The sequence below is a fragment of the Spermophilus citellus genome (assembly GCF_964194105.1).
Source record: "Spermophilus citellus genome assembly, chromosome: 13".
Taxonomy (NCBI): Eukaryota; Metazoa; Chordata; class Mammalia; order Rodentia; family Sciuridae; genus Spermophilus; species Spermophilus citellus.
Window position 1 is genome coordinate 64,545,718 of NC_138193.1, and position 21,748 is coordinate 64,567,465.

Consider the following 21,748-nt stretch of genomic DNA (forward strand, 5'->3'; position numbering starts at 1 on the left):
CTCACTACTCCTAGTACATACTATTTTATTACCACTGTGTATATTGAACTGATCCTACCACAATGTTAAATGAGTGCAAAAAGTTTGATGTATACAATTGTACTTCTCTCTGAGTTCCAGTTATGGCTTAGATCTACAATGTCCCCCAAAGAGTACATGCATTAGGCAATATAGCATCATCAGAGGTGAAAGATTGGATTATGAGAATTGTTACCTCACCAAATTAATCTATTTGATGGATTAGTAATTTGAAAGGACTACTGAGTGGTAACTGTGGGTCACTGGGGTAGCCTTGAACTATATTTTGTTCCTGGCTTCTTATATACTGTCTCTACTTTCAGTTGCCATGAACTGAGCAGATTTCCTCCATTATCTCCTTCTAACATGTCCTGCTTTGTCATGGGCCCAGACCATGATCTGCTGACCATAGACTGAAACTCCAAAAACATGATTCCAAAAATAAATGTTTCTTTCACTAAATGGTATCTTTCCCTACCTCATCCCCAAGGTATTTTGGTCAAAACAAGGAAAAAATAACACAGAAGTTGGTAGTGGGAGTGGGAACATGAATGTGACATAACTGATCATGTTGCTCAGACTTTTTGTAACTGGTTTGTGGTAGGAGTTTTGGAAAGTTTGGAAATGCAGGCTAGAAAAGCTTTAGAATGCTGTAAGCAGAGTTTAATGGGTAATTCTGGTGGGAGCTCATAAGTCCAGTATGTGGACAAGCAAAGAATATGCTCATGAAGTTTCAGATGGGAATGAGGGACTGGATTGTGAATTGAACTAAAGGCCATTTGTGCTATAATCTGGCAAAGTATTTTGTAGACATCCTAAGAATCTCTGTGAAGCTGAATTTATTTATATATTTGTACCTTTTTCTAGCCAGTTTTCACGTATACATACGTTTTTCAGAATGATAAACATAGAATATATGTAATTTGCTATCTTTTATTTTATAAATTAAACATTTCTCCAGGTGCTATAGAATCTTCCCCCCCCCCCCATTAAACTTTGTCTTACTGGATCTTAAAATTCTATGGTAGATTTTTGGTCAAGTTGTTTCCATTAAAAAGTACTGATTTAAGCCAGGCATAGTGGTCACACCTGTAATCCCAGCAGCATGGGAGGCTGAGATGGGAGGATCACAAGTTCAAAGCCAGCCTCAGCTTCAGCGAGGCACTAAGTAACTCAGTGAGGCACTAAGCAACCCGGTCTCTAAATAAAATACAAAATAGGGCTGGGGGTTTGGCTCAGTGGTTGAGTGTCCCCAGCACACACACGAATAAAATTTTCTGGGTGGCTGAATTTAAAGATGATGGAGTAATTCATCTGACAGAGGAAATTTCAAGGCAGCACAACATTCAGGTGATGGCATGGATATTGCTGGTTGATTTTAGCCAAGTTTACTGTGATAATCAGGAGCAGAAGGAGAAGAAATATTTTAAAAACTTTCAGTTTGGCTAGAAAAGCATATGTAAAACTGGGGCCAAGGAAGAGTGGTTGCTGAGGAGATTACTGTCACTAAAGGTAAGCTAAATACTTTGCACAAAGACAGTGAGAAACATGTCTTGAGGGCATCTCAGGAACCAGCAAGACTAAACCCATCACAGACTTAAGGATATAAAAGTAAAAACTCATTTGGAAAGAATATGTCAGCACCTGCTTGTACACAGGTGCCTGGGAAGTAGTTTCTCCAGGCTTCATTTTATTGTGCTCAGCAGTGCAGGAACTCAGAGGCTATTGCAACCATGCTCCAAGGGAGTCAGGCTGCTGCCTCGAGCTGGCAGTAAACCTTGGCATCATCCACATGATATTGGCTCTACAGGAATGAAGGTTTCTGGAATTAGGGGATCTTGAAGGCTTTCAATGAGATTGTAAAGAGTCTGAAGGCCAGGCAAAGTGTAGCAGGGCTGGAATCTCTGTGGACAGCTCCTGGAGAAGGAGATATATTTGAAGCAATGAGAAATGAAGCCAAAGCTGGAATGGAGACCTTGGGGATTAAGAGATGCTAGGAACATGGAAAGTCTGTTGAGGAAAGCTGCAGGAAGCGAACAGAGGCAGGCCAAGAGAGGTTATGTGGGCTGCAACCATCAAGGCCATGGGGTAGGATATCACATCTCACTGCCATGTGCCCTATATGCAAGATGTGTAGCTATAGGACTTCTTTGTCCAGCTACATTTTAGTCTTATTACTTCTTTTTGTCCCTATTCCTCTTTTGGAATGGGGATATTTACTTTCTATATTATAATATATATAATATTACGTATTATATAATAATATATATAATATTATGTATTATATGCATGCACTTTGCTTGCTTTTGATTTTTTCAAGCGTTTACCTTGAATCTTGGAGGAAATTTTGGACTTGGAGTTTTTAGAAATTATGGAACTGGTAATTATGGGGACCCTTGGGGTATGGACTGAATGTATTTTGCATTGTGAGATAGGAATGAGCATCTGGGGGAAATGGTTTAGTTCTAAAAATGTGCCCAAAGACCTTATGTATCAGGCAATTAAACAAAGTAAGAGGTGAAAAGATTGGATGGATGATGAAAGTTACAACCTCATTGGTTAATCCATTGGATGGGTTAATAATCTGAGTGAATGGATGGATGCTAACTGTAAGCATGGATGGAGGAAGCAGGTCACTTGGGGATGTGGCCTTGAATAAAACTGGTACCCGGTTTCCTCTTTTTCTCTCTTCCTTCCTGCCATGAGCTGATACCATACTTCACCATACCATTCTACCATGATGTTCTGCCTCACCTTGAGCGATTGGAGTAGGCTGACCATGGACTAAGACCGCTGAAACCTTGAGCTTAAAATAAATTTTTCCTCCTCTAAATTGTTATTATCGGTTATTTTGGTCACAGCAAGGAAAAGCTGACTAATACATAGTTATTTCCTTTACCTTTTTCTTCAGTACTGCAGCCAAGGGCACTCTACCACTGAGTTACTGTCTCAACCCTTTTTACTTTCTATTTTGAAACAGGGTCTCCTAAGTTGCCGAGGCTGATCTGGAATTTGCAATCCTCCTGCCCCACCTCCAGAGCCACTGGGATTCCAGGTCCACCATGCCCAGTTCAGTCCTAATAGTTCTTCATTGGTATGTTCATGCAGCAGGCACTCTCTAGGATAGTCTGAAAACCTCTTAAACAGATTACTATTTCCAGACTACAAGGGCTCCTATAAATCATTAAAAGAGAAATAAAAGAAAAAGATGCAAAAGACCATTTTTGAGATGTGAAGATGTTCAAACTCTCACTGATTGGGAGAATGAAAAAAGTGTTTACTAATAGGTAAAAATTTATTTTTTTAGTTTTAGGTGGACACAATATCTTTACTTTACATTTATGTGGTTCTGAGGATCAAACCCAGTGCCTCATGCATGCTATGCGAGCACTCTACCACTGAGCCACAACCTCAGCCAGTAAAAATGTATTTTATCAATCACTGCCAAGAGTAAAGGGAAACAGATACTCTGATACACTACTTGTGTAGGTTAGGATACTTTAGAGGGCTTTTTGCCAATATTTGGTTGCATTCCAAGTTTGAGGGGTCACTTCATACCAACTTCCAAGAATTGACTATGCATTAATGTCACATTAGTAGCTTGAAGTCAGTCATGGTAGGAGAAATCACACAATGGAAATCTCCAAGTACTACAAATCAGTACCTACCAACCCACACACATATTTTTTAAAAGACTGATTGTTAAACATTTATCAGTATTCCACGCATAACCCATGATATAGCATGTTATAGTTTGGATCTGAAATGTCTCTTAAAGGCCCATGTGTTAAAGGATTGACCTCAAGCTGGGTGCTATTGAGAGGTGTCATAGTGGAAGAAGGTTGAGTCATTGGGTGTATGCCCTTGAAGGGGATTATGGCATTCAGATGTGTTAGTCAGCTTTCTTGTCACTGTAACAAAATACCTGAGAAAGTCAACATATAAGGAAGAAAGATTTATTGTGGCTCATGGTTTCAGAGGTATCATCTGTCAACATCCCTTTGAGGGGAGTGCTGATAAATGTCTAACAATTAGTCTTTAAAAAAAAGGGTGGGGTGGGTTGGTAGGTGCTCATTTGTAGCACTTGGAGATTTTCATTTTGCCTTTGGGCCTGTAGTGAGGCAGCATATTAAGGTGAAAGACGTGGTGGTAGAAATTGCTCATCTCATGGCAGCCAGAAAGGTGGGGGTACGGGGAGAAAGAGAGAGGGGGAGGGGGATAGGGAGGGAGAAAGAAAGGAGTGGATTGTAAGGGATCAGGGCCCCCATATTTCCTTCAAGGGCATAGCTTCAATTACCTAACTTCCCTCTACTAGGCTCTACCTCCTAAAGGTTCCACCTGCACCTTCTACCAGTACTGCCACAGGTTTAAGGCCAAGCCTACAATGCAGCCTTTGGGAGACATTCAAAATTCACACTAAAGCACCTGGTCTCTCTCTTTCATACCCAGCTATGAGATGAACAGGCTTCCTCTGCCATGTGTTCCTTCCACAATGTACTGTGCTGCCACAGGCCCACCAACAGAGCCAACTGGTCATGGACTGAAATCTCAAAAACTGTGAGAGAAATCTTTCCTCTTTATAAGTTGGTTATCTCAGGCATTTTGTTACAGTAATAAAAATATGCCTGACACACACCAGTTCCTTGTTTCTAAGGTGTATGTAAACACATATACAGGGAGGCATGTGCAAGGATGTTCCTTGCAACATTGCTTACAATAGCGAAAAGTTGGAGTCAACCTAAAAACCCACTGTTTGGGGAACTCAAAGAACCACAATGTACTGTGTCTATGGAATACAATGCAGCAGTTGAAATTAATGAGGTAAATTTATATTTAACAGATTGGAAGAAAAACTTCTCTACCACTGACTTGTCAGTGGCCTAGGAATGAACTGACAACAGGCAAATGATTAGGAGAAAAAACTACTATGCAAGCAGGACTACCTCAAAGAGAGTAATTTAGGAGTAAAGAAACATCAGCTTAATAAAAGCAGAGGAATTTAGGACTTCAAATGATGAAAGATTTTGATTGAGGCTGGTTTACACACATTTTTTTTTTGGAATGTCCTTGTGCTCAAGGTTAGTGACTTCCTAACTGGAGACCTTCCTGGGGAGGGGCAGGTTAGGGCGGCAGATTCCAGTAAAACTCAGCTTTCACCAGATAAGAGAATTACAGATAATATTTCTTTCTGCATGTTCTGTAGGTCAAATGTTTCTGTTTGTAAGTATTCCCTAGGCCCATTTGATGGGCAGTTGGTCTCTTTAGTACTAATATAGAAAATTCTCAAGACATACCGTAGGGGTGAGGTGGGGATTTCCAAGACAATACATAATGACTATACTTATGTTACAGAAATACAGAAAATAATACTGTAAATGTGGACATACTTATAAGTAGGTTAAAAAGAATCATGGAAAGAACCTTAAAAGCAACACAATCAAAATGACTGTAGGGGTTATTGCTGAGAGGAGTAGAAAAATAAACCAGGATCAATGGTATTGGCCATGGGGACCTTTGTTTTAATTATAAGGTTTAAATGTTTCTCAAGTACAAGGTACACATGCATTATTTGTGTAGTTGAAATCAAAATAAAACTCCTTAAGACAAAATGTCCATAAGCTTCTACCCAAAAGGTCAAGAAAACAGGGTTCTGTGCTCCTGGAAAGAGAGGCACTTTATTCCTGTGATATAGTCCCTCCTTCTCTAGTGACCCGGGTTTCTTGAGTGGCCCTATACTTCTCCCTACAGAATACTCTGTAGGATATATGGCCAGATTAAGACTCTTAAAAGCCCCTGAAAAACACTAAAAAGATTATGGTTCTCCTCCCTCCTCTACATTTGGGATTCAAAAGAAAAAAGCACTTATACAGAGTTTTGATTTTTCCTGTATGACTACAGTGATGCTTTTGATATTTGAAAAAATTTTTAATGTCTCAAAAAAGTGTGGCTTAGCTGGGGCTAACCAGGGAATTGATTTACTGGGTAATTCAGCACTTGGCAATACAATGAAAGAAATGACATCATCAACTTTGGGTCATTTCCCAAAGAGAAGGATAAAAGAATGGAAGGAAAAGATAATAGTTTAATCATTATGAGACTCCTCAAACCAGAACTTTAACAACCTTGCACACAATTAATTTGCTAAACTGCCAGGTGCAAAACTAGGTGTGGCATTTGAGCTACAAAGAATGGTACAGGCTGTGGTTATGGTAGCAACCACTTCTCTCCAAAGGCTCACTCAAAGCAACAAGGACTTGCTGGGTCTTGCCCCTGCAGCAGTGGTTCCTGGGCTGGTTGCCCAAGGGTACTTCAAGTTGATTCTCTCAGGATTGGGTCTCCAGTGAGGAGATTTCTCTAGCTCTTCAGAGACCTTCAGAACCAAATTCCCTTAGCTTTTTGCTCAGCTATTCCCCATGTGTGTAGGGAAAGGGAAGCGTACTGTTTGTTACAATTTTGCATTGATGTTTCCCATTTATTAAAATTACTTTCATAATGATGAAAAGTCAGTTTTTCCAACCTCATTAAGGGAACTGGGTGGTCTTCATAACTTACTAGGTATTCCTGGTCCCACATTATTCTGGCCAGTTTTTAAACTTCCTGATGCTGGGGGGAAATATTCTTCCCTGAATTCCCCCTAGACTTTACTTAAAGTTGTGGTACACTACCCAGCAAATGGTTATATATATATATATATATATATATATATATATATATATATATATATACATATATATGATTTAAGTGGATCATACATTAATTTATGAAATGACTTACTTCCAACTCAAAGAGAATCTCAGGAAAGGCACCTTTTTAAAAAAAACATTAAATATTTATTTTTTTAGTTATAGGTGGACACAATATCTTTATTTTATTTTTATGTGGTACTGAGGATTGAACCCAGTACCTCAGGAATAGTGAGGTAAAAGCTCTCCCTCTGAGCTACAATCCCAGCCCTGGAAAGGTACCTTCTTGATCTATGTATACCATCTGCACCCAGAGGATTTGGAGCCTCATCTCTAGCACTACCTGGCCAGCCAATTTAGATCAGTCTGAGGGTCTGTGGACAGCCTGCCTTCTTGTGTCATTTTTAAAGAGAGAGAGAGAGAAAGAGAGAGAGAGAATTTTAATATTTATTTTTCAGTTTTTGATGGACACATCGTTGTTTGTATGTGGTGCTGAGGATCGAACCCGGGCCGCACGCATGCCAGGCAAGCGCGCTACCGCTTGAGCCACATCCCCAGCCCTTTCTTGTATCATTATTAAGCTAATATGTGTTATGTTATGGTTCAGATGTGAGATATCCCTGAAAAGCTCATGGATGAGATAATGCAAGAGGGTTTAGAGGTGAAATGATTGGGCTACAGAGTCTTAACTTAATCAGTGCATTAATCCTCTGATAGGAATTAACTGGGTGGTAACTATAGGCAGGTATGGTATGGCTGGAGGAGTTGGGTCCCTGGGGGAGTGCCTTTGGATTATATATTTTCTCCTTGTTGAGCCAGGTTGTCTCTCTGCTTTGTACGTCCGTATTCCCAGCTGCTTTCCATCGTGATGTTCTACCTCACACCGAACTTCAAGGAATGGAGCTGGATATTTATGGAGCAAGACCTCTGAAACCATGAGCCCCTAAATAAACTTTTCCACTTCTAATTTGTTCTTGTCAGGTCTATTGACACGATGATCAAACAAAAACAAAAACAAAAACTGACTGACTAGGTTGATGGGTAAATATAAATCCCAAGACAAAATTCAGTTTTGCACAGAATAGCAACCTTCTTTTTTTTTTATTGGTTGTTCAAAACATTACAAAGCTCTTGACATATCATATTTCATACATTTAATTCAAGTGGGTTATGAACTCCCATTTTTACCCCAAATACAGATTGCAGAATCACTTCGGTTACACATCCACATTTTTACATAATGCCATATTAGTAACTGTTGTATTCTGCTACCTTTCCTATCCTCTACTATCCCCCCTTCCCTCCCCTCCCATCTTCTCTCTCTACCCCATCTACTGTAATTCATTTCCCTCCTTGTTTATTATCCCATTCCCCTCACAACCTCTTATATGTAATTTTGTATAACAATGAGGGTCTCCCTCCATTTCCATGCAATTTCCCTTTTCTCTCCCTTTCCCTCCCACCTCGTGTCTCTGTTTAATGTTAATCTTTTCTTCCTGCTCTTCCTCCCCAGAATAGCAATCTTCACTCCTTTTAAGTCTTCCACAACTGAATTCTGCTTTGAAGGAAAGGTCAGGAAGAAATTTTTTGTTTCATTTTGTTTTTTTTTTAAACCCTCATTTCCTCTGGCAATCTGCTTGGGGGATATGAACGAACCTCCTGGGTTAATAAAGACAGTGGTTTCTTTTTTGTATTCCACTCACTTTCCCTTCCCTGTCCAGGACCTAGGCTCTAGTGATTCTCTTTCAGGAGGCAAGTAAGAGACTCCTGAAAGAACCACAGACATCACTTTCCTTCTGAGTCAAGACAGAAAGGCCCCACAGGGCTCCCAGGGATGCTACAGAAATTGCTTCATGTCTCAATTCCCCAGGGAGGGAGCGAGCCTTGGGGTTTGTTCAATTGCGCAGTTTACTTCTGTAAGCAGCCATAGGTTCTCTTATCCAGCTATGTTTGGCTTTGTTTGCCTTCCATGGGAACACAACTGCCTTGCCTTCCTTTTCTCAGTTCTCAACTTATAAGAACTTGTCACCAAAAACCTGAGTCCTGGATAATGACCTCCTGGGTATGATTCAGGTTTGTAAATATCAAGGGGAAAAAAAAAGGCCCATGAAGAGGTGTGACCCCATTCATTCTTGATCATGTTCCCATCTCACCAAATTGTTTTTACCTTCATTTATTTGGCTTCTCTACCCAGCTTAGAATACTCCTCAATCCTTTTCAAATTTGCCTGATTTTTAAAATTTTGGCTTACCATCTTTCCTAACGTCTCCAGGTCCCACTGCCCCTTCTCTTTGCTGAAACTCATAGCAATTGTAGTTTGCACCACTCAATTGAGCAAATGAGATTTAATTGGCTCCTGACTTGTGTTTTACTTGTAAATTGTTACCGGTTTCAGTTTCTTAAGGAGATAGTTCCTAAGAGTAATGATAATAATATCAGCAGCAGCAAACATGTGTTGACTCTATGCCAGGTAGTGCTCTAAAAGTGGAAATATTAACTTATTTTATTCCAGAATATGCTACTAAGGTAGGTATTATTGTATCATCACCTCATTTTTTACAAAGAAAAGGCATATAACTGTTAAGCTGCCCAAGGTTACATAATTAGTAAGTAAAAGAGTCAGGATTTTATCTGGATATTTTGCCCATAAGGCTCCAAAAGATGTTTTTTAGACTATATCCTAAATCCCATTTAATCCTAATCCTATGAATTAGATTTAACATCCCTATTTCCAGATGAAAAAACTAAATTTTCTGAGGTCAAGAACCTGGTGTAGAACTGAGATTCAGATCTAGGTTTGACTCTAATGCTATCCTTTCCTCACCAAATGTAATACTCAGCTCCATCATCACATCTCTCTCTCTCTCTCTCTCTCTCTCTCTCTTTAAAAAAAATTTTTTTTTGTAGTTGTAGATGGACAGAATGCCTTTATTTGTTTATTTTTCTGTGGTGCTGAGGATCGAACCCAGTGCCACGCGCATGCTAGGCAAGCACTCCACCACTAAGCAACAGTTCCGACCTCTCTTTTTTTTCCCATGATATTGGGAATTAGAACCCAGAGCCTTGCCCGTGCTAGGCAAGTGCTCTACTACTGAACTACATTCCCAACCCTCATCACATCTCTTAATGCTCATTCATTACATGCACATTTGTAGAGTCAGTTGGAGCATAGCACAAGGTAAAAGGGGACAGAAAAATGTATAATATATGGTACCTGCCCTTAAGGAGTTCATAGCCCTGTAAAGACAGATGTGAAGACAAGGAGGTCTACTAAATATAGCTACTGAGATGGCAGTTAAGGAAGTTCAGCAAGCACTAAGTTTAAGTGCTTAGAGGTGTCTGGGATTGACACATAGAGAAGTGGACTCAGAATTTACAATTTGTTATACAAACAAAAATCTTCACTATAGGAAATGTAAATCTAAATACAATGAGCCAGAACATAGGTATTTTTATAAGCACATTCTTTTGAAGGATCTAGCAGGTAGAAAATAAAAATAAATGAAAGTAGCCCTGAACTTTCTTCCTGACCATGCACTTGTGCAAGTCCTCTGCCCTTTCTACCCAGATGTTTCCTCATTATTGACAAAATTCTAAAATAGCTTCCACCAGAACTTACAAACCAGCCATTCTAAGATCTATGCCAATTCTTAGCCATGTTTCTAAAAATAGAATAAAAATCACATGATTCCCAAATTTCTACTTCTTTAATATAGAAACTGTGTGATAACATTAAAGGAATGAGATTTTAAAAAATATTTCATCCTAAAATTCTTTTAAACTAACAGTTTTATCTTCTTTCACTTGAACAATCAAATTCATATTTCTCCCTTTTGTCTCTCTCCCACTTGTATCCTGTGAATCAACAGAACTTAAATCCCTCACACCACCAGAAAACCAAAACCAGTCAAGAGTAGGTGAAAGAAAAACAAAAGCCCTAATTACAGGTCTTAGTGAATAAATGATGCAAATATGCATATTTTACTATCTACTCATGTGCAGCTTTAGTAATTTATTCTGATAATTTATGTACTGAACTTTTAAGTTCTGTTAGCTGGCACCCTTATCTGACAGGCAGCAGGCCTAAGCAGATTTCTTTGCAATAAAGGCTAGCTCAATGTGACATACAGCTTGATGTTATGTGAGACAATTAGGGTCATCCCCATGTAAGGGCAAATTGACCATACTTAGATAAAATTGTTATTTCTCAAATTTTGAAGTTTAAAACTATACACCCTATAATTAGAGTTAAGCACAAGCTAATTATATTCTATTTAGGTTTTCCCTTCTAAAATATGCCAACACCTTAGCTGTAAAAGTGGAAAGCTAAGAATTGTAAGAAAGCAGATGTCCCAAAAAGGGGTACAGCATCCTGTTCTCTTAGGAAAATATCCAATCATTTCTCAGCTGATCCTAGGATTCTTTCTGTATCCTGGTCCTTTTCACTGGTCTAGATATTTACTGTTCACTTCAGAAAACAATTATTTTCTAACATCTGTTTAACATTTATTTTCCTTTGATATTTATATTCTGTTTTCCAAATTTTCACCCAGGTCTAAAAAAAGAGCTTCAACAATTAATAGCTCCGCATGATGCCAGCTATTTAAGACTTCAGATACTCAGTGTCATCCTTTGTTTTTCACCGCCTTCTTGCATTCATAGGAGAATAGTTAGGATAAGGTTTTTTAAAATGCTGTAGTTCTTTTTGAATCATCATTAAAATAAGACTGGGAAAAGAGAGATTATATAAAGGAAAGAGGAGGCCACACTGGTGGAATTCAGGTCTCCACTGATAAAGCTGATAAATCGGAAGCAGCGCTTCCAAGAAAGCCAGCCCTGAGAACAAGGCCAAAACCTGCTCATTATCAACATGAAACTACCAAAGGCTGGAGTTACCTTCTGACTAGATTTTTACTTGGCTGGATTCTTTCTACAGACTGAAGCTACAATGCTTATTGCTGAAGTAATTTTGACAAAACCTGATTCAGGCTGAGAATTATTTTGGTCTTTCATTTCCTGAACTTGAAATAGTTTAAATCTAGAATCACCAAAGTAGAAAACCTTGTAGTGGAGTAATGGAGTCTCTGGGATCTTTAGTTCTCTTCCTAGGTCCTTTCTTCATGCTTGCATTGTAAATGTCTCTTGCAAAAATTTACAAAAAAAATCTTAGTTTCACAAAATATAAAAAATAATATACAATCAGGTAAGAAATAGAGTGATTTATTCTCATACTTTCTGAGAGGGAATACAAATTTATATAACCTTTCTGAAGAGCAATTGGGCAATGTTTATCAAAATCTTAAAAACCATATATTCCACTTCCAGGAATTTATTCATGGAAAGTAAACTCTTTTCATAGTTCTCTTCATTATCTCTGTACATAAGGTTGATGGGTCATTTCATAGTTCTTGTTTGTTTCTAAATTTTTACAGTAGACTATAATAAAATATACTCCTTTTACAATAAAAAAATCAATAAATATAAAACACATCCTATTCAAAACAACTTTTATTCAAAAGTGGTTAGTATTAAGTGTGGAGACCGTCTTTGGCATTTTTTTTTTTTAGTTGTTTTGAAAAACATTAATGGTAAGTTTTTAACAACCTAGGGACTGGGATTTAATAAACAAAAAAACTCATGCCCACTTTTGTGACTATTACTTTCATAGGATAACTTAAACAGATTCAAGCCACACTAAGTGGCCCATGGACCGTTCCTTCATGCTTCCAGACTTTCATGGGCTCTCTAAGTCAGTATTAATATGGTAGCTATAGTTCTTCCTTCTAAGACCATCTGGAATTCTATTATCTGATGAGATACTCTCCTCCATTTTACAGCAGGAGAAATTATCTAATGTGTCCTTGATCACATGGTGGTAGCCTGGGGATCAGAAAACAGGTTTTAATAGTGTTGTTTTATTTTTATTTTTTATTTTGCCAAACCACATGTCTTTTCTGAATCTACTTAAAGTACTGTTTCAAGATGTTTTCTGAGGGGCCCATAGGGGCTACTTTTAAAACCTCTGGTCATTGTTTGCTAACTGCTGGGATGGTTTCAATCAGGAAGAAGCCAATATTTTCAGTTTGAGTGCTGGAAAAGCTCTTAAAATGTCTCTAAACGATTTAAGAGAAGCTCCTTAACAGAAAAGGACTTATGCTTGTCCTAGAATAAACTCATTAGAACTGACATATGCTGCAACCACAGACCAAGAGAACCACATTTTTTGAACACATTATATCCCAAAATCAAATGAGATTTCCAAATATCATCAGTATTAAATGACAAAGCTGTTCAAAAAGGGCTACAGCCTCAATATGCTGGTTGACATCCTCCTTCACCTGGAATATTCTTTATGTTTGATAATGTATTATGGTTTAGATATTAAATGTCCCCTAAATTCATGTGTTGAAGGCTTGATCGCCAGCCCTTGGTGCTATAGGGAGGCAGTGGAACCTTTAGGAGGTGGACCTAGTGAAAGGAAGTTAAATTATGGAGTACGCACCCCTGTTCTATCCGGCTTTTCTCTTTGCTTCCTGGCCATAATGAGATGAGCAGCTTTGCTCCAACATATGCTTCTCGTCTTGAATATTCTGCCTCACCACAGGGCCAAAAATAATGGTGCCAAGCAACCATGGACCTTTGAAATCATGAGCCAAAATAAGTCTTTCTTTTTTTTTTTTTTTTGGTGGTGCTGGGGATTAAACTTGTGCTGGCCTTGTGCATGTGAGGCAAGCACTCTACCAACTGAGCTATACCCCCAGCCCCTTCTTTCCTCCTTTTGACTATCTCAGGTATTTCTGTCTCAGTGATGGAAAGTTGACTAACCCCCTTTTCTACTAGGACCTACTTTTTATTATACTAGTTTTTCTTGAAGACATGTTCTGGAGGAGGCTTTGTTTGATAAGTCAGGTAAATTTTTCTGAGGTAAAAGACTTCTAAGTAGACATTTTCCCCTCCTCACAATCCCAACTTGAGTCAAGAGAAGGAAGGGAGTCCCTTTGTTTGGAGGCCAATTTAGTTTTATGCTCCAGAAAGGTCCAATTCTCAGTAGCTGAGATCAAACAAAATCCCCCCAAACTTAGGCGGAACTAATTCAATTATCTGCATCAGTTTGAGGAGAATCTCATTAAGGTCAGGTAAATCTCTTCTGGTTCAGGTAGCTTCCTCTAAGCCTTGGCTTAGGACACATGACACTTTTTAAAAAAATATTTATTTATTTTTTGTTTTAGGTGGAAACAGTATCTTTATTTTATTTTTATGTGGTACTGAGGATCGAACCCAGTGCCTCATGAATGCCAGGTGAACACTCTACCACTGAGCCCCAGCTCCAGCCCCAACATGACACTTTGATGAACACTATATTTGCATGACTAAAATGTTTTCTTCCCCCTTTACTAATTCTTGCATGATTTATCATATATAAACTCCTAAAATTTTTCTCAGGAATAACCAAAGGAAGGATTACCAAAGATGACTCTACATAGCCCAATCCTGATTCCAAGTCTCTGAGGGTAAGGCCCTAAAAGCCTGTTTTTTCTTTTTGTTTTTATTTGTTTTTGTATGGTGGTGGTACTGAGGATAGAACCCAAGGCTTTACAAGATAAACAAGTGTTCTACCACTGAGCTACATCCCCATTACCCCCATCTTTAAAATAGTTTAATCTATGCTTTCAAAAAATACACCTTGTAGTTCTTCTGCATGCTGAAGTATGAGAACCTTTACACCAGAACAACTATAAGAGTGAATGAAAGGGAGTGAAAGAAATCCTGGCAAGCAAAAGCAGGCAAGATTTGTCTTTTAAGGATTTAATATCAATAGGGGAACAAGATTTTAAAAAGGTCAGTAGGGAAGGATCGTGAATATTGTTTCAATAACTCCAAGTCTTTCCTACATCAACTTCAGTTAGGCTGGTTGCATCAGTGTGCTGATAGTTTCTTCTACCTCTGAGAGCTTCTTCAAGATTTGGTTGACTTTGATCTCATCAAACTCCAAACACAGAAATTCAGATTCCTGTAAAACATAAAAGGATGTTTTAGAAGAGATCCCTAAGATAGCTAAAGTTTTTCATCTGGCAAGCTCCAGAGTCCCAATGCAGCAAGTCCAGCTCAGGTCTTCATACCTAAGTGATATATTACCCCATAAAGCAAATCCATATTATACTCTAAATGAAATTGCTTGTATGATGGTGTTTCATAAAATGTAAAGAGATATACAGATCTCAGGTACTCTCATTATGAGGACTATAAAAATTTCTTCCCATTTGTCATCTAATGTCATCCTATAATAATTTTAAGTAATTACTCAAATATTGCTATTTTATAGATGAGAACTCTAGGGTACAGAAAAGTTAACCTATATCCAAACAAATTAGAAAATGGCAGATTGGGATTATGAACTCCCAGTGTTGGGTGACTCCAAAATCCATGCTATCTCCACAGCACCCTGTAGACTAACAATGAAAGGAGGATTTTGATTTGCAAGTTAGTCTGGGTTAACTCAGATTTAGTGGTTAAGCCAGAAATTGTTACAAATTCCTTGGGAAACATTAGTCAGACAATTAAAATACCCAGATATTGAAACAGCAACAAATATTTCTGGGGTCTTTCTACTTACTACAAGATTTCTCTCCTAAGGTTCCCCAAATAAATTCCCTTCAATCAATGTTAGGATTACTAAATAAATCATATATTTGTCCGATATACATGGCAGAATTTTCATGTATATTGGACAAATCCTAGGTCTGCAATGTTTTGAGAGAAAGGGGAAAATTACATGTATCCAAGAATGACAATATTCAAGATCCTTAAGAAAAATAATCCACTAATTTTACAGTAGTAAGAATCCAACAAGATCATATAACCCAATTGCTTTGTTTTCTAGATAATGAAATTAACATTCTGAGCAAATTAAATAACATGCCGAATCACTCTGTTTGTTATTGCAGAGTCACCAGTTAATGCTCTCTTCTCTACATTTTCTTCTTTATATATTAAAGGAGATCAGAATATGTCATCCCAAAATATGTCACTTTGGAATATGGATTATTTTGTCAACTAAGAATCAACAAGTGGAGAAAGTCTTCTTAAAGTTTCCTTTATCTGAATAAAAAAGCAGAAACTTCTGAGAAATGAAGACTGCCTTATATAAATCCCTCCTTTGGTGGAGTTTTATGGAAATAAAGAAGATGGAAAGTTGGCACCAAGATGAGTCTGCATAAAACAGGCTCACTAGCTGGACCTGAGGGTAATCCCAGCTACTGAGGAGGCCATGGCATAAGAAATAAAGTTCAAGGCCAGCCTGGGTAACCATCAGAGACTCTGACTAATAAAAGAAGAGAGGAAAAGGACTGGGAGTATAGCTCAGTGGTAGAGAACTTGATAGTGTGTGCAAGGCCCTGGGTTCAATTTCTACTGCAAACAACAACAGACAAGCTTTACTAAAAACCCTAATCTACCATTAGTTCCCCCATATAGTTATCTTCCCATAATTTACTACTCCTAGTCACTTCATAATTTATCACCCTTTTATTAAGATGGTATATAAGATTTCAAGTCTAACTGCCTCTTTGGATTTTTAAATATATATATTTTTCCTGTATAGCCCTTGTGAATATTGAATATATCAACATCAGTAAAAATTGTAACATTTTCTCCTGTTGATATTTTCTCAGTTTAATTTATAGGTTTCATGCAAAAAACCAGGAAGGTGGAGGAAAAGCTCCCGTCCTACAATACCACAGCACTTCCCACTCCTATCCCCAAAGAGGCAGGTAAAAGATAACCAACAAATCTCTTCACGGCCTAAATCCTTAATGTTTTAGATCAAACTCATTTCCTACCAGGATCTGAAAGTATAATTATTATTAGTCTATAGAATAACTGAAGGTGGCTATTAAGCAAATGTTTGGTTTCCATCTATATGCTAAATAACTTCTTTGTGTATAACTTCCATTTAAATGATCTTATCTAGGCCCTATAAGCTATACCTGAGTGAGTCTTCTGCAAAACAATATAATTATAAAATAAAAAGATAAAATAATAAAATTAGAAAATAAAAAGACATGCCATTAAATACTTAAGTGGAACCATTTAGAACAAATTCAACTGAACAAAAATTCTATAATTTTCTATGCTATTACTATTTCTCACTTAAAATATCACAAAGCTGTTATCAATTTATTGATCTCATTTATCAATATAATACAAACTTGGCAAGTTCTAATGTATTGTGTTTTCTTTTAAAAATGATAAAATTGGTGAAGTAGGCTACCAATTCCATTTCAAAGCATCTCTGTGCTTGCCAAGTAGACAAAATGAACAAAGTTAACCCTCCCAAACTAAATATATATATATTAGATAGAGAGAGAGAGAGAGAGAGAGAGAGAGAGGTTATGGAAATTAAATGGTGGCAGACATGTCCAGGGAATATTGCAGGGATTTGACCCCATTATGAATCTTGTGATAGATAAATGTGGAGATGGACTAGTGGGCAACTGAACAATATTGGAATGATGGTAATATGAGGAAATAGTATCATGTTAGAATCCTTGGAATGGGTATAAATAATGGCTGTTCAGCAGAGAAATACATGTCCTCTCTCCAAAGAGCCTATTTAACTAAGACATAAAAATCAGGTCATATACATTTTCATATTAAACTTTTTATTAAATAAACTTTTAATAGAAAAAAAGAGATAAAGTTGGGGGAAAGAAGGTGTCAGTAGGAAACAGTACCTTAGAAAACCAGTACTAATTAAAGAGATTCATGTAAAAAAGCTGGCTAGGTTTTATAAGACTCATTTGCAAAATTTTTCTTTTGGTTTCATCGGTTGTTATAGAGACTACTTACTGAACATAAACTCTGGCCATAAAGCCTGTTGTCTGGCCTGTCTTTTCATAAATTTAAATAACTCTCTGACTTACAGGTATGCAATCTGTATATTCTGTGTTTAACAACTAAGAGACAAAGAACATGGAGGTAGAGGTTAAAATTGGCACTGGCTTCTTGAGATACAATTTTATAATAAATAAGATTTCCAATAGTTCTGAAATTGCCCATCAGAGAAATTCAGAACATCTTGATAAGTAAACTTGTATTCTCCACTCATTTCACAGTTACTGGGGTTTTCTCAGAATTATCATTGATACTGCTCCTTAACTCCTTCATGATACCTTGAATCCCAAAAATAGCTCCTCTGCAGCAAAGATATCCAAGTTCCTAAGTAACCATTTATTGAAAATTAAAATTTTATAGTTCCCTGAAAACTGTGCTGATTATTCTCCATTTGTCCTATCATATCCATTCTCTACCATTCTGTGCCTTGTTTCATGTCCTGTGAAGCTGTTTTCCGAAGGCACTGTCACTCTTTTGGTCTCTAGCCGACAGCTGGGTTTAGGCAAGAAGAGAGAGAGGTCATAAACTTTTATTCCCTAACCCCCAACGCCTCTTCCTCTACCATTTTCAACATTGTCTATGTAGGGATATTATTTCTTCTTTTCCTACTTTACTTACTGACCTCAATTACTCCATCTGATTCACATAGAGCGGAGTCTCTTCAAGTACGGAATAATGGAATACAAAACCCAAAGAGGAGGAGAACGAGGATTTTTAACATGCCTAAATAGATAAGCCTTTTCAAGTGATTCCCCTTTCATGGGGAATATGTACAAGATCCCCCAGTGGATGCATAAAATCACAGATGGTAGTAAAACCTAAATACACTATGCTTTTTTCCTTTACATATGCAAGCTAACTTACTGCCTTTTACATCTTAATGAAGCACTTATGTTACACTATGGCTGTAATTTTTCCAGTATGAGGTGTGACAATAAAACTAGCATGAATTTCTTTTTCTTTCTTTATTATTTCATGGATAGAAAATTTTATTCTCACTGTGGACTTCCATAACCTCAGCATATAATTTCTTTTATTGATAACTTCTCATTTGTTATTTTATTATTATTTTTAACTGACACATAAACAAATTATATATATTTACGGGGTAACGTGATATTTTGTTACATGTATATATTGTGTGGTGTTTAAATTGGATTATACATATCTATTTCCTCAAACATTTATAATTTCTTTATGGTAAAAACATTGAAAATCCTTTCTTCTGGCCTTCTGAAATATAAAAAATATCATCTCTAGTCATTCAACTGTGCAATAATATACCAGAATGTCTTATGCCTATCTAAGTATAATTTAGTACCTATTGATCAAACTCTCTATCCTTCCTTCTCCAATATTCTCTGCAGTCTCTGGTAACTACCATTCTATTCTCAACTTCTGTGAGATCGACTTTTTTTTTTTTGGTGCTGATAATTGAACCCAGAACCTTACACATATTAAGCACACATTATCACTGAAGTATAATAAACATTTTATTTTTATTTTTTAGTTTAAGGTGAACACAATATCTCCATTTTATTTTTATGTGGCGCCGAGAATCGAACCCAGTGCCTCACACATGCTAGGCAAGTACGCTACCACTTGAACCACATCCCCAGCCTGAAATAAACATTCTTAAAATATTTTTGTAGTTGTAGATGGACAACACACCTTTATAATATTTGTTTATTTATTTATTTTTTTACATGTGCTACGCAAATGCTCTGCCACTGAGCCACAACACCAGCCCTGAGATAAATATTTTAATATTCAATATGAGTGAGATCATATAGCACCTGTTTGTGCCTGACTTATTTCATTTAACATAATGTCCTCCTGTTCCATACATGTTGTTGCATATGACAGGATTTCATTCTTTGCTATCGCTGCATAGTATTCCATGGCATGTGTGTGTGTGTGTGTGTGTGTGTATTTATACACACATGTATACACACACACACACACACATATACATACATACATACCACTTTTAAAAAATCCATTCATCTATCAATGAACACTTGTCTTCATTTCTGGTTATTGAAATAGTACAAAATAAACATGGAAATAAAGATGTCTCTTTTGACATACTGATTTCATTTTCCTTTGGTATATACCTAATAGTGGGATTTCTGGATTATATGGTAGATCTAGTATTAATTTTTTGAGGAACCCCCACAGAGTTTTCCATAACAACTGCACTAATTTATAATTCCTCCATAGTGTGAAAGTGTTCCCTTTTCTCCACACTCTTACCAGCACTAGTTATCATTTGTCTTTTTTTTATCATAGTCATTCTGATTGATATGAGGTAATAACTCATTGTGGTTTTGGTTTGCATTTTTCTGATGATTAGTAATGTTAAACATTTTTTTTTTCAAATATCTGTTGGCCATTTCCATGTCTACTTTTGAGAAAACGTCTATTGCCCATTTGTTAATCAGGCTATTTATTTTTACTATTCAGTGGTTTGAGTTCCCTATATATTCTAGATATAACCTCTTATCAGAAGTATAGCTGACAAATATTTTTCTCCAGTACTGTTCTCTCTTCAGTATGTTGATTTTTTTTCCTTTGCAGAGAAGAAACTTTTTAGTTTGATACATTTGTTTATTTTTACTTTTGTTTCCTGTAGTCTTGAGATCTTGTTCAAAAAATTCTCAAACATTCCAATGTTCTGAAATGTTTCCCCTATGTTTTCTTTGTTTTGTTTTTAATGGTACTGGGGATTGAATTCAGGGTCTCATACATGCTAAGCAAACATTCTACCACTGAGCTGTATCCCTGGCTGCTTCTAGTATATTTATTTAATTTATTTATTTTTGGCACCAGGGATTGAACACAGGGATTGGTACCAGGACTGAATCACTGAGCCACATCTCTAGCCCATTTTTATTTTTAAATTTTGAGACATGGTCTCACAAAGTTGCTTAGGACCTTGCTAAGTTACTGAGGCTGGCTTTGAACTTGCAATCCTTCCTGCCTCAGCACCACCCCCAGTCCCACATTTATTTATTTTTGATACTGGGAATTAATGCAAAGGTGCTTTGCTACTGAGCTGCATCCCCAGACTCTCCCCACCTTTTAAATCTTTTTGCTTTGAGACAAGGTCTTGCTAAGTTGCCCAGGCTAGGCTCAAACTTGCCATCCTCCTGCCTCAGTTTCCAGGTTGCTGGAATTACAGGTGTGCCACCATGCCTGGTTCTTCTAGAAGTATTTTAAGTATTTTCCGGTCTCACATTTAAGTTTTTAATCCATTTCGAGTTGATTTTTTGGCATCTGATGAAAGACAGGTCCAGCTCATTCTTCTACACGTGAATATTCAATTTTCTCAGCACTATTTATTGGAAGACTGTCCTTTCTGCAAGGCATGTTCTTAGCACTTTTGTCAAACATCAATTGGCTGCGGTGGTGTATACCTGTAATCTCAATGGCTTGGGAGGCTGAGGCAGGAGGATTGTGAGTTCAAAGCCAGCTTCAGCAATTTAGCAAGGCTCTTAGCAAGACCCTGTCTCTAAATAAAACATAAAAAAGGACTGGGGATGTAGCCCAGTGGTTAAACAATCCTAGGTTCAATCCTCAGTATAAAAAAAAAAAAATCAATTGGTTGTAGATGCATGAGTTACTTCTAGGCTCTCTCCTCAGATCCACAGGTCTATATATCCTTTTTGTAAAGGCAATATAATGCTGTTTTGATTACTACAGTCTTGTAGTATATTTTGAGGTCAAGTAGTATAATCCCTCTTGCTGTGTGTGTGTGTGTTTGTGTGTGTAGCAGGCACTGGGACTGAACCTAGGGGCTTATGCATATTAGGCATATTCACCACTGAGCTACGTCCCAGATTTTTATTTTTAGTATGTATGTATGTATTTATTTATTTATAGACAACAGGTCTTGGTAAGTTGCTTAGACTGACCTCAAACTTGGCAATCCTTCTGTCTCCACCTCCTAAGTAGCTGGGAGTACAGCCATGTGCCTCTGTCTGGTGTCTCTTGCTTTATTCTTTTTAGTCAAAGTAGCATTGGAGTTTTGTGGTTACACACAATTTTTAGAATTGTTTTTTTCTAGTTCTATGAAAAAAATGTCATTGGTATTTTTATAGGGATTGAACTGAATCTATCAATTGCTTTGGGTAATTGGAACATTTTAACAA

The 21,748-nt window shown here is 37.2% G+C and overlaps 1 protein-coding gene and 1 pseudogene across 3 annotated transcripts in view; one reads left to right on the forward strand and one right to left on the reverse strand.

Moving 5' to 3' along the window:
• Nucleotides 1–7,814: 7,814 nt before the first annotated feature.
• Nucleotides 7,815–21,748, reverse strand: part of COMMD1 (copper metabolism domain containing 1) — a 206,755-nt gene continuing 192,821 nt past the window's right edge. For both annotated transcript variants that reach the window (XM_081265548.1, XM_081265546.1), the window contains one exon: nucleotides 7,815–14,712. In XM_081265548.1, the coding sequence (XP_081121674.1) occupies nucleotides 14,605–14,712 (108 nt within the window). In that variant the 3' untranslated portion in view covers nucleotides 7,815–14,604. The remainder of the gene's footprint in view (nucleotides 14,713–21,748) is intronic.
• LOC308632414 (small nuclear ribonucleoprotein G-like) lies at nucleotides 16,390–17,263 on the forward strand (annotated as a pseudogene). Its single transcript has 2 exons — nucleotides 16,390–16,471; nucleotides 17,062–17,263. The product of its transcript is annotated as a small nuclear ribonucleoprotein G-like (transcript).